Below are 14072 nucleotides of genomic sequence, written 5' to 3' on the forward strand. Positions count from 1 at the left end.
ATGGGACTATGGAGGACTTCATCAGAGATGTGACGTTGCTGGCTTTGAAAAGAGTGGAAGTGGGTCACCAGACAAGGAAGGTGGGCAGCCTCTAGAAGCTGGAAAAGGCAAAGACTATCCCCTAATGTATCCAGAAAGGAACTTTTGTTGATACCTTGATTTTCACCCAGTAAGACTTTTGTTGGACTTCTAACCTCCAGAACTGGAAGATAATAAATTTGCATTGTGTTTTAAGCAGCTGAAGTTGTGGAAATTTGTTGTAGCCACAATAGGTAACCAATACAGACTTCACTGAGTGGGTGTCATGGCCTCAGCTAGGGCTGGTCTCTGGGTACACACCTGTGTCTGGGATACCTGCTCTTAGGGCTTGGGTTGGCTTCTTTTCTACAGGTGATGGGCAGAGGCCAGGGGTCACACCCTTGAACAGTGGGCATTGACACTGAAATAATGCATCTTCTGAGACTCTGAAAGTATGTCACCAATTCCACTGTGAGGCAGCCGCAGTTTCTGAAGAAACCAGACCCCAAAGAGGCTAGGGAGAATCCTTATGTTGGAGACTATGTAGAATTAAAAAGTTGAGGAGGACGGTTTTTACACTTTAGTTAACATAAGAATTGTGGACTTTGAACTTTAGCACACAATAGCAAGAGATATTGATTTTTAGACTTCAATTCCTTTGAACTTGAATGTCTTTGGACTTCAACATAAAAGTGGATTTAACCTTTGATTTTTAATTTCTCCTTGGGAATTTGATATTTGGTGGGGTTTATATTAAAATTCGAAGCATCTCTACATTGCTGGCATTTCATTACTGGAATGTCTCTATTCATTTTTACCTCTATGATGCTGTTTAATCTTATTTCAGAACCGCTGATATGCTATGTTGGACAACAAGGCTGGACATTATTTGGGATAAGAAATAAATCTGAGACTTAATATAAAATCTTGGGAACAGAGTGACCCTGGATTTGACTTAAATAATGTGCTATTCTGACCCATTTCAGCACTTCTTGGTATAATATAGAAAATGCCCACCAGGAGTCCCACATGATCACCAAAAAGCCCCATGAAGATGGAGGAAAGGCTGTCTTGACAAGACGCTTGCTCCTGCTTTGGAGAGATGAGCCCTGCCTCTGGGTGATCACAGCAAATAGCATAAGAGAAAAAACCAGGCTGGAGGATGTTAGTGGGGAAAATGCTTCCCCTCTGTTCCAGTGTCTCCTTCCATGATGGATGTTTAATTAATGTTACATCCCAGACTTCTGTTGAAATAGTAAGCTCACTTGGCTAACAGACCTAAAGTAATGTTTCCAACCTGGCTTCTGTCAGCAGTAGAGACAATATTTAGTAATATTTACACTTTGTCTTATTTATCAAAGTGTTTAGAATGCATGCAGGGAAGAAGATGTTATTTATTAGGGACATCATGGAATAAAGAAGAGAATGACAGGAGTAACTCAACAGATAAAAATTTCATCACATTTCTGCAGGCTGTAAAACAGATGGAGGTAAATTGGCCGGTGAAGTTGAAGGAGAAGCCAGCACAGCCCAGGATGTGCACAGAGGGGACTCCAACCCGATGACCCAATGAGGTGGCTGACTGTCCTGGTGGAACCCTAGGAAAGAATCATGCTCAGAGAAGGCAGGCATATGGGATGTAGAAATGAGAAGGGAGGCTACAACAGGGTGATGGATTGAAAGGAAACAGTTGCTTGCCCTCTCATTCTCCACTCCTACCTAGGTGAAGAGAACATCCAGCAGCCAGAAAATTACTGACTCCTCCCTCAAGACCAGACAAATAAACAAAACAAACAAACAACTCATAAGAATATTCTCCAAAGAGACTAATTGCACTGGGGGAGAACTAAAAGCTAATACGGATGTCTGAGCCTTAGAGAAGAGCCCTCCTCATTAAGATACTTAAAAGACTCCCCACACAACAGCTCACCCTACCTGCTCACCTGATGTCAAGCTCACAGTTAACGAGCTTCACCAATGTGCACAGAGCTCAGACAAACTCTCTACTCTTTCCATCTTAAAAACAAGCAGAGGGGCCGGCCCTGTGGCTTGGTGGTTAAGTGCGCACGCTGCGATACTGGTGGCCCGGGTTCGGATCCCGGGTGCGCATCGAGGCACCACTTCTCTGTTCATTCTGAGGCCGAGTCCCACATACAGCAACTAGAAGGATGTGCAGCTACAACATACAACTATCCATTGGGGCTTTGGGGGGAAAAAATAAAAAATAAATAAAATAAAATCTTTAAAAAAAAAAAAAAACAAGCAGAGAACTGAAGGTCTCCACACATTTAAAGTAAGCCTGTAAAATCAAAGAGAAAGACTCCCATAGAAACAAAGAGAAAGAAATGACACCAGAGAAAAGTGAGATGATTCCTGATAAGAGAAAACAAACCTAAGTTCTAAATAATATCCTTAGAGAAATTTGAAAATAGTTTACATTCATAAAACAAGAATAGAGGTTATAAAAAAAAAACCCAAAAGAGAGTTCTTAGAATTAAAATAATAATAGTAATATCTCCTTAGATCCTTGCAAAAAAAAAAAAAAAACCCTCATAGATAGACTGAGAGAAATGTTGGATACTGGAGAAATCTCTCAGAATGTATGACAAAAAGGCAGAGAGTTACAAATTATATAACAAAATATAAGGCAGAGGAAAAATCCAAGAGGTTCAAAATCTGACTAATAATAAATCCAGAAAAAGAGGACAAAGAAAATGGGTAAATTAAAAAAGAAAAAAATAACAAGATAATTTTCTGGCACTGAAGAAGGTCATAAGTCTTTAAATTGGAAGTGTCCAATACCACTGAATTAAAAAAAAAGGCACATACCTAGGTATATCATCACATACTTTTATAGTATCAAGGACAAAATTAAATTACAGAAAATATCCCTGGGAAAAATAATTTTCTATCCATCCAAATCTAGTAAATATCAATCATGTATGAGGATTAATACTGACATTTTTTCAGAATTTCATCTCTTAAATATCTTCTTATAAGAAAGTATCTACTTATAAGAAAGTAAACCAAGGAAGAGGAGAGCATGGGATCTAGGAGACAGAAGCTCCAACCCAGGAGAGCTATGCAGTAGGTCTAGAGAGCAATCATCCAAATCTGCCCCAGAGATGGAGGATTCTGGTAGTGAGATCTTTGGAAAACTAGGGAATTAATGATGATTGAAATTATGGACAAAGTTGAGTTGGTGGGCATCGTAGCTGATGGAGGATCCATTCAGATATGATGCTAGAAATGTACCCTTTGACAAGGATCCTTGCTTTGGACCTACGGGGAAATAAGTGTGATTGTAGGGCACCACATGGGTCAGCTCTTCCATCGTAATGCAAAAGCTGATCTCTGGCTTTCAACTTTTTGAATCAAGCCATAGAAAACTCGAAAGATTGACTATGGTTAAGAATAGATTGCAAACATATTTAACCTCGACAATGTAAAAGTCAGGTATGATGACAGAGGCTGTGAAGGAGAAGGATGAAGACTTAGAAGCACTAACATCCTTATCTTACAAAATCGGTGATAAGAGATAACGCCTGTGTTAGACTAAAGAAGTGGAAGCTTAACTTTGAAGTTACCGATTGAATTTGCAGAGGAACCAAGAATAATGATCTCACCACTCTAGAAAGAAGGAAGAGAAGGCATGAATGGTGAAAATGCAAAAAGTCCTCCTCTATGCTAATAGAAAATTGATAACTGATTGATAGAGTGAAATAAGCATATTATTTAAAGGCATGGAATAACCATGAAAAAGCTAAAATCAAGGCAAACCAAAGCAAAAGTTAAGGCTGAATGCCTCTGAGGGACTGGGAGGAGGATAGATGAGGCCGGGGACTATTGTTTTCATTATGAGCATTTTCATACTATTCTATTTTTTGACCATATACATCTATTACTTTGATTGAAAAAATTAAAAGACAATGCATTTAATTATCATCCTTGCCACTTCCCATCCTTCACAAGAAGATGCATTAAAAAATCAGGCCAATAGGGTCCTATTTATTTTAAACACAGCAACACTATTTAGCCCTCATGGTTCTGCATTTATTTGCCTTGCTTTATTTCCCTGACCAACAAATGTGTTTGCTCACACCTGGGAAAAGGTGAAGGACAGCATGGATTTGGGTACTAGTTTCCTGGGACTGCCATAACAAAGCACCATAGACTGAGTGGCTTAAACAACAGAAACTTATTGTCTCACAGTTCTGGAAGCTAGAAATCCAAGATCAAGGTGTCACCAGGATTGGTTCCTTCGGAGGCTGTGAGGAAAAACCTGTGTACTAACGCTCTCCCCTAGCTTCTGGTGGTTTGCTGGCAATCTTGGGCATTCCTTGCCTTGCAGAAGCATCACCCTGATCTCTCTCTGCCTTAATCTTCACATGGCCTTCTCCCTATGTGCGTTTGGGTCTAAATTTCTCCTTTTCACAAGGACACCACCTATATTGGACTAAAGGCCCATTCTACTCTAGTATCCTAACTTAACTAATTACATCTGAGACACTTTTTGTGGGAAAATAGGTTAAGATTTCAACATACGAATTTTGGGGGGACATAAGTCAAAAAATAGAGTCCTTTAGAGACTAGGCATTAAATCAACTGACCTAATGCTTATAAGTAAAATAGCTAAACTGAGGCCTGTCTCATTAATTGAAAGGAAAGACTATTTGAGTATTTGAAGCCTAAGAGGAAAGGACATACTCTGCCCTTGGAGACGTAGAACTCCTAAGGACACTTGCTTTCAATCGAAATAAAACTTATTTATTAAGTTTTATGGTTTAATAAAAACTGTTTTATTATGATTTGTAAAGCATTCTGAAATCTTTACTTGGGCATTTCAAAATTTAGGTTGATTATTTCCATATTTAGAGAGAGAAAAATTATATTCGTCAAGCCCAAAGGACATACAGCGTTTCTAATCAAAGTTTATTTGCTTAAGAGCATTTCAAGTAATGGCTAGCATATAATAGCTTCAACTGGATTTAAATAAAATTCTGATCATCATCTCACAGTAATTATGGCATAGGAAGGAAATTATTTATTGCAAGGCCCAACAGGCAGTGGCAAAAGATATTCTGCTGTGAAGAGATACTGTGGTGCAAACACGCAGCTGTTTTTTTAAGCATGCGTGTTTATGTGTTGAATGTAAATGCATGTAAATACCTCAATTTTAACATTTTATTATTGTTCAAATAGTTTGCCAAGGAATACTCAGTAAATAATTTAACGCTCTGCAAGATCATTTCTTTCTTTTAGTGTTTTATTGTTCATAATTTGGTGCTCTAGATCCTTCTGGATATGTAGCCAAGGTCTAATCTAAAATCTGGTTTATAAACATGCTTTATTGTTTTTTAATTACTAAAATGGTTCTTTCGAATATTTGTTTACAAAACATCCTAGTTTGTAAACATCTAGAGAAGAATTCAAAGGGTTCATCACCGTCCCCATAATTTTTTTTCAACACCCTTGTGTTTTCATGCATTTGCCTTTAAGGCAGGAAAGAGACGGCAACAAAAAAAAAAACCCTTCTGTGTACTGGGGGGGCTCCTGAGTTGTTACCCCTTGCCAAACTCTGTATTAGGTCCGTTGAAGAATTACAAACGAAGGAAAAGCCATAGTTGTTATGTTTAATTCACTGTTTTATTTATTCATGCATGAATACCTAACGTAATCCCAAAAAAGATTTGAGGAGCGTCCTTGTGACAATGGAAGTGAAGTGAGCCTTTTATGCTTACACTCTACTCCACCCTCCTGAGCCATCAACCTCCTTGTTGCTCACCTAGTTAAGTTTCTAAAATATGGACATGTTTGTCAGGGATGTTTCTTTTAATTTTTAGCAGCCAGTAACGCACGGGTGTGACAATTCAGGATAGGGCCCCAACCACGGCAGTGGTGTAAACATCAATGCAGCTGTGCCATGTGGGTCAACTGATCACCAGCCCTGCATATGCAGATGTCCAAGGCTTAGCACCCACCTGGCACCTGTAGAAATTCAAAATCACTTGAGAAATGAAGGAGTAAGGAAATGAATGAAGAGCCTGGACTCACATAGAGTAGTAAAGAGTTCATCAGACTTGGGCAGAGACAAGAAACTCAGAGGAGGAGTGGAAAGAGAATAACCGATAAGAGAAATGAAGGATTTGATGACCTTGAGGTTAAATCCAGTTAGCTGTACTAAAAGACTGGACTCCCGAAGGCAATGGAGTCAGCTTTGGCTAGATTTGCATCATTGATATTCTGTCTAAACAGAAGTCAGCAGAGCCTTTCAGGTTTCCAGGCACCCTCAGATTTCTGCCAGCAGGGAAATTTAGAAGGTTTTGTTACTACAGACTGGGTCTACACCAGCAATTCCTTCCATGCTGGCATGTTCTCGTAGATGCTTGCTTCCAGTTTCCTTTTCTAGAGTGGTAGCTTGGCCCAGGTGCTTGTTGTTTTTCAATAGTATCCATCATGGCAACTCCAGAAACCATGAACTGCATACAGTCAAAATGTTCTGACATGTTTTTCTTTGAAAAAGGTGAAATTCATGCCTGAAGTGCCTCAAGCCAAGCACAATAAGACGCTGCCTCTGTAAAGGCAGGAAACATCTACTGAGGTAGCAACCACTGTCACCTGAATGGATTTGGCTCTGATGGCTTGGACGGCGTCATGGCAGACGACAGCATTCCTTCTAGGAGAGGAGGTGGAGAGTCTCGGCCACCAGCACATGCTGATGAAGAAACATTAAGTCATGACATGACCATGGGGGCAAACCTGCATTCTTCTCAAAAGGAGCAGAGTAAGAGGTATATGTACTCTCTCTATATCAAGTACTAGCATCTTTCCTACAAAGTTTCACCAGGAAAGGAAACTTCTTGACATTCTGAAAAAGTTATTTGCCTTTGTTGTTTCCAAACAAGGCTCACATAGAAATTTTTGATGTTGCCCAGCTGCATATAATGGGTGACACCCAGCATCTGTCAGAAGCAGTGCTAAAGGCGAGGGAGTAGCCGGCTGTCAGTTCCTTCATAGCAGCTTCAAGTATCAGAAGAAGCACGGGCAAGCAGCACTGGACGATGTCGTGGGACAGAGGCACTGCTGTCATTTCTTCTCTAGTTTAAGCCATCAATCACCTCAACCTTTTCATGCTGCTGAGTTTCCTTGGCAATGAGATAAGCCATCACAGAAGGTGCTTCTAGACAAGGGTTTTGTGTTGGGGAAAATCCAAATTTTAGTAAATTCTGATTCTTTTTAAATCATGAAATGGATGCATAAGGTATACAGCAGAAGGTGTTCCTTTAGTTCAGTTGGCCTCATGCACCCACTGGCAAGGTCTTAATGCACAGAAGCACCATGATGTTTGTTTTCTGTCACATGCATTGAGTCCTTTCTCTTGCAGGTATTTCCGATTTAAACACGACTCATGAAAATAAAGATGGGTTCATAACTATAATGGCAGGGTATATTTTCAGTTATTATTATATTAACTGAGTTATTATTATTTTAACTCATCCTAAAACTATCCTACACATCATAATCTGTGCATAATAATAGTTTTACCTTAACTGACCCCTGTCACGCCATGTTAGTTGAGTGTGAAACATTACTTTAATAACGTTGTAACCCTTAACCACTATTTTATTTTTTTCTACAAAGACAATTCTCCACTTAGAGAAAGAAAAAAACAAAGGAAAAACAATGAGGTCTGATACTAATTTCGCTAAGAGTGTGAAAGAGATGTGACAATAGTCTTAAAGGGTGTAAATTCAAGAAAATACACTGAAGCTGAGAGTATTGACCCAAGACTGAACAAATATTTATGCCTTTCTAGCTAGAGTCATGTATTCTCTTAAATAAACAAGTTCACACACACTTCATCAGCATAGCTACAAGGAAATTTTAGAGTTCAGACAGCTGGTTAGCAGAATCATGGATAATGAAAAGATCCTTTTTTGAGAGGCAACCTTGCAACCCCTTTCCCAAACACTTGCTTGAAGGGGTACTTTGATGAACCCAGACCCAAACACCACCTAGAACAGCAATGTGTATAATCAAGAAGAGTAATTTGAAATCCCATATTGAGGCCACTTCTGTTGTTAGGACGCCAACCAGTAAAACTGCACACTTAAAAAATGAGGGACGAGAGTGGCTAATATTTCCTGTGTTTGCACATATTGCAAAAAAGCATGTGCTAAATGCTTTACATGTTCTCATTCATTAAATCCTCACAGCTCTATGAGGTAGGGACTATAATTATCTCCATTTCACAAAACTCAACAGTTCTATGTTCATGGAAAGGCTTTCTCTCATGTTTGCTTTGAAAAATTCCCTAATATGTAATTCTATAACCTGGGGACTTTTAGTAGGCATAAACATTTAGAAATTAATCGTTAAATATGATAAGATAGATCTCTGTTGTTAACCACACTATAAACCAGAATATACACCTTATTAACAATAACTCACATACCTTGTCCTTTCATCATTATTAATGCCATTCTAATGATGCCCCGTGGGTATGGTAAGATGCTGAGCTACTTCTAAATCAAATGCAAAAACTGAAATATGGTCATAGAACTTTAGTGAGGGTTAGGTTTATTGGATTCTAATTATTTAATTCAATTAATTCACGTGTGTTACATTTGATACCCTTTTATTCATGTGTTTAGTCATTTGGAAACACGTATGGGGCCTGCCTATGTTATTAGCCCTCTGAAAGGCCTGGACTGTAATACTTCATGAGCACATCTGAAACCATGCTGGATAACGGAAATTTTATCTTGAGAGTCAGTCGTGCTGTTCATAAGGGTTCTAACCTGTGACCAGCTCCCGGATCTCCAGGTCGGTGGTCTTGCGGAGTAACCTCACCAGCGCTGGGATGCCGCCGCAGTTTTTCAGGGCAATTTTATTATCATCGTTGGCCTTCCCATACACCAAGTTTCTCAAGGCTCCACAGGCACTGCGGTGGACTTCCGTCATCCGATGATCCAGCAGGTCCACCAGGAGCTGAATGCCTCCTTGTCGCCTTATCTGAAAAAGCAAAGGACACACCTTTTGCCTTAGAGAGGAAGTTTTCACTATTTAAACCAAAACAGGTTTCTCATATGAAGTAGCTGCAACAATCAATTGCACTGAACTGAATTAAGGCATACAAAGGGAAAAGAAAACAAATTAGCGTTCTGCTTAGATTTTATTGCCTTTACTTGCTTTAATATCCTACCAATAAAAATTCAGATGCATTTCCTTTCAAGCTACGGAATTTTGGAGAGGTAATTTTAACTTCCTAATGGGTGTCTCAGACATTTCTCTCTATACAAACATGCCACACTCTCATGGCATGAAGCAGATGGGGGAGCAAAAGAATGCTTCTCACTCCTAAGACTTATTAAATTTAACCACTGTCTTAAAGGGCTGCAGGATTGATGTACAAAATTACATTAAATTGTGGTATTGTTTTTACCCAAAGAAAATTTTGATTTTTTAAATAAGTGAATGGAAAAAAGCCTTGCAATATGTTTCTAGATGTGTGTTCTCCTTGCTGTCCTTAAATTTTTAGACCAATTTTAAAATTCAAACTGCAAACAAATTGGCTAGTTAACATACAGACCATTTCATGGAATTTTCATTAGCAAAGCCGTATTTGAATATTTCTGCATTAACATGGAAATATAACACGATTCGTTAGTAATATTCTTTTCTTTTTTTAATTTCAATGTCCCTCAGGGATCAAAGGATTATAATTTGGTATGAAAGATTATAATTTGGTACCTTCCCTACTTAGTTTTCCTATTACGGAAAATGCATTTACTCCACTGATGTGCTGGGGCACGTGGCTAAATCCCCCAACTCTTCCAAGGGATTCAAATGCCAGTTTCCCTATGAGGCTGCTCCAACCACACTATTTAAAATTGCAATCTGACCCACACCTCTTCCCCAGTGCAGCTACGATAAAGATAATTAATCTGTTACAGAATTCTTCATAGCATTTGTCATTTCCACCTGCTTTATGAATGCTTATTGTTACTGTCTGTCTTCCACTAGAAGGTACGCTCTTGGAGGGCAAGTCTCTTTGCTTGTTCACTGACATATCCCTGTCCCTATCCCCAGGGCAATGCTGGGCACAGAGTAAATGTGCAACAAACATGTGTTGAGTCAACGGGGAGGGAGAGTGTACTACTTGTTACAGTTGTGTTACTCAGATTAGCTAACACTCAGCTTTTCAGAATTGAGTAATATCCTTCTTTAAAGGGAAAAAAACAAAACCTTTTGTGAACAGCTAAGAGTGTTTCCAGGGGGCTACAGCAGCTCTTCCCACAGTAGCTTACAAATAAAATAAGGGCATGCATCATTCATATAAGGCGGGACACCTGATGATTCAGAATATGCCTCTTGGAATTATTTTCATCCATCAACAAAATGCAAAGAGAAGAAGTGAAATCCTCACAAAACTCACGGACTCTGAGTCTCTATTTGGAAAACATGAATGTGGTGTTTGCAGATGGCACCTCCTGGGAGAATAGCACCAGAGAAGGAAGAGGGAAGGACACAGAGGGACAGGGTTGTTGAGCAGGGCGGTCACTTCCCCAAGGTGCCTGCGTAGCCTGCGGAGGTAAGAGAGCCCAGAAGGTGGCTAAAGGGATTATTGGGTCAATTTAAAAAAGTGAGAAAGGATTGGAAAATAACTTTTGCCCAATTTACAGTTTTACCCTGCTTGGCACCCATCCAAGAGAGATAAAGTTTGTATCACTATATACGTGTGTCCCGTACGTACATCTGGGTTATAACCACATCCACTTTATTATAATACTGCAGAAGAGACATTCCATTTGCACAAAAAGGTTAAACTATGAATGTCATTTTCTCTATGTGTGTGTATTTGCATGTATGTGCTTTACCTTAAAATTCTCTGGGTTTAATTATTTTAGTGATGATGAAACCATTAAAAAAGAGGTAATAAAGCCATTCTTACAGTTCTCTGATTGGTTATATGTTAAAAGAAGATGGTATAGGGCTGGCCCTGTGGCTTAGCAGTTAAGTGCCTGTGCTCCGCTGCTGGCGGCCCATGTTGGATCCCGGGTGTGCACCGACGCACCACTTCTCCGGCCATGCTGAGGCCATGTCCCACATACAGCAACTAGAAGGAAATGCAGCTATGACATACAACTATCTACTGGGGCTTTGGGGGAAAAAATAAATAAATAAAATTTATAAAAAAAAAAAGAAATGGTATAGTAAATCTATCTATCTACCTATCTTCCTATCTATCTATCCAAGTATTTTATCTATATCTATATATTTTAGCTGTATTGTATATTATAATTAATATTTCTAATTTATGATAATATATTTCCCATTCAAAGAACTTAATGAATGAAGCTATTAAAATATTATTGCAAAGCATTAAGAGGGAAAATGAATTCAAAATGAATGCAATATCAATTCTTAATGGTATAATGAGAACACAATATTTTCAGTGTGATCCTAATTAATGCCATATATGCAAATTTATAAGGAAATCTTAAGTTCTATTTTAATCTATTTAGAGAAACACAAATAAGAAAATAAACTTTTTCTTCTGCCCTTATTTTGGGGTCACTGGATCATCTATATTAAAAACTTTTGTTTTCTTGAGGTTGAATTTTATCTAACAATGTTAGACAATCCTACTTCAGTTTTCTGAGGCCAAACATTAGCAGAGTTGATATTTAAACATTCACAGATGTGAAGTGTGAGGGTCAGGTCCTTGGCTCCTCCTCCTCCCGTTACCTCCCCTCTCCCAACAGGACCAGAGGGAAGCTGTGAGGTGGACTTTCAATTCTCTTGTAGGGTCTTTATTCTGGGTGGCTGAGGATGGGTCCCAACGCCGTCCTCTTCACTTCCGCTCTGCTTTTCTCCTAGATCCTCCCCCGCTTCAACTTCTGCTTACACCCAATTCTTCCAGTTTCTTCTTGTATCCAATCTTAAATTCTTATAAGACTCCAAACAAACTTATTTTAAACATTAATAACGTACAACTTCTCTTTGAAAAACTACCAGGGGAGACTCTCTTCTCTGAAATGGCACCTTTACTGTCTCTTCCACTAAATGGCCAGCCATCTATTTTCCATGTACACTCCCTGTTGGTCACTCCACACCCAAAAGGGGGAGCCCTTGTTTCAGCCCACACACTGTAAGTTTAGGCCAGTTTACTCTCTCTCCTATTCCCTTTACCATCTTCATGCAGAATTCTTCAAAAGTCAAATCTTAAAAGATTCTAGGTTTAACATTATTAAAACAAAGTTAATAAAATGCCACATAATATTGTATCTAATATATGTAAAATATAATAAAATGCCCTAGAAGAATGTCTGTCACATGGTAGTAAATTAATAAATATCAGATGAATAGAATGTGGTGCAGTTGGTTGTCACGCGTTAGGTTCTTTCTCTAGCTCTCTTTTTTACTATTTTAAAATAGACATTACTTTTTAGAGCAGTTTTACTTTCACAGCAAAATTGAACAAAAAGTACAGAGAGTTCCCATATACCGCTGCCCTCACACAAGCATAGCCTCCCCCTTTATCAACATCTCCTTCATAGTGGGACATTTGTTATAATCGATGAACCTACATTGACATGTCATGATAACCCAAAGTCCATAGTTTACATTATGGTTCACTCGATGTCGTACATTCTGTGGGTCGTGACAAATGTAGAATAACACATAGCCACCATTACAGTACCATACAGAATAGTTTCACTGCCCTAAAAATCCTCTGTGCCCCACCTATTCATTCCTCTCTCCCCCCAACCCCTGGCAACCACTGACGTTTTTACTGTCTCCATAGTTTTACTTCTTTCCAGAATGTCATAGAGTTGGAATTATATGGTATGTAGCCTTTATAGATTGGCTTCTTTCACTTAGTAATATGCACTTAGGGTTCCTCTATGTCTTTTCATGGCTTGATAGCACATTTCTTTTTAGCACTGAATAATATTCCATTGTATGTATATAGCACAGTTTATTTATCCATTCACCTACAAAGACCATCTTTGTTGCTTCCGAGTTTTGGTAATTATGGATAAAGCTGCTATAAACATCAGTGAGCAGGTTGTTGTGTAGACATTAAGTTTTCAAAACCTTTGGTAAATACCAAGGAGCACAACTACTGGATTGTATGGCACGAGTATGTTTAGTTTTGTAAGAAACCAGCACACAGTCCTCCAAAGCGGCTGTACCATTTTGCACTCCCACCAGCAGTGAATGGGAGTTCCTCTTGTTCCTCCTGCTCGCCAGGATTTGGTGTTGTCAGTGTTTTGGATTTCGGCCATTCTAATAGGTTGTAGTGGTATCTCATTGCGTTTTCTTCTCTTTTAAGAGTGTGTGATTCAGATTTATTTACATTAACACACATCATTGAATAAAAACAATGTTGAAATACATATAGGAAAGACAATAGCTTGAATTGGATCTGGACTGAACAAATCTCATATCTGCTACTTTGCTGAACTTGATAGAATCAGGAATGACTGGAAAGGGCTTTTCATACATAACCTGAATAGACAGTCTCAAATTCATTTACTAATGATTCTTTGATAGATGGTCTACTTTAGTCAATTGTTCCTATGTCAATAGCTCACTTTTATTTTTCTGCTCAGCTGTGAATTTCTGGGATCTAGATGGAGAGAGTAGTCTACAAGAAGTAAGGAAGGTGGGGGCTGATGAACCTCACACCCCGGGGAAATAAAAAAATGGATTAACTAATCAAACAAAACAAAACTATGCCCTACTGCCTGTCCTCTTAGGTTGTTTACAGAGAGGGCGTTCTTTAACCTGATGTGGACAGTCTCCTGGGGATGGAGGCTGGGATGCGTGTGCACAGAATCAGTGAAGCTCACTCAGTTTGTGTCAAAGGAGAATGAAAATGGCTTCCACACCTTTGCCATACAACCTACTGTTTTAAAGTGATTTTACAATTTAAACTCTAGAACTAAAGGTATCTAAAAATCATTCACGAGTAGGATGCAATGATTTTCTTCCTTGCCCTTTCATTACAAGGCAGAATATATATAAGCTTCTTAAACCAGAAA

At 38.8% G+C, this 14072-nt stretch overlaps 1 protein-coding gene across 12 annotated transcripts in view; it reads right to left on the bottom strand.

Moving 5' to 3' along the window:
• The window catches only part of CTNND2 (catenin delta 2), an 879093-nt gene that overhangs the window by 195534 nt on the left and 669487 nt on the right, over positions 1-14072 (bottom strand). For all 12 annotated transcript variants that reach the window (XM_087443138.1, XM_087443127.1, XM_087443130.1 and 9 more), the window contains one exon: positions 8820-9033. In XM_087443138.1, the coding sequence (XP_087299264.1) occupies positions 8820-9033 (214 nt within the window). The remainder of the gene's footprint in view (positions 1-8819; positions 9034-14072) is intronic.

This window comes from Ceratotherium simum, chromosome 18 (genome assembly GCF_057802395.1).
Source record: "Ceratotherium simum simum isolate JZ-2026a chromosome 18, ASM5780239v1, whole genome shotgun sequence".
In the NCBI taxonomy this organism is placed as follows: domain Eukaryota; kingdom Metazoa; phylum Chordata; class Mammalia; order Perissodactyla; family Rhinocerotidae; genus Ceratotherium; species Ceratotherium simum.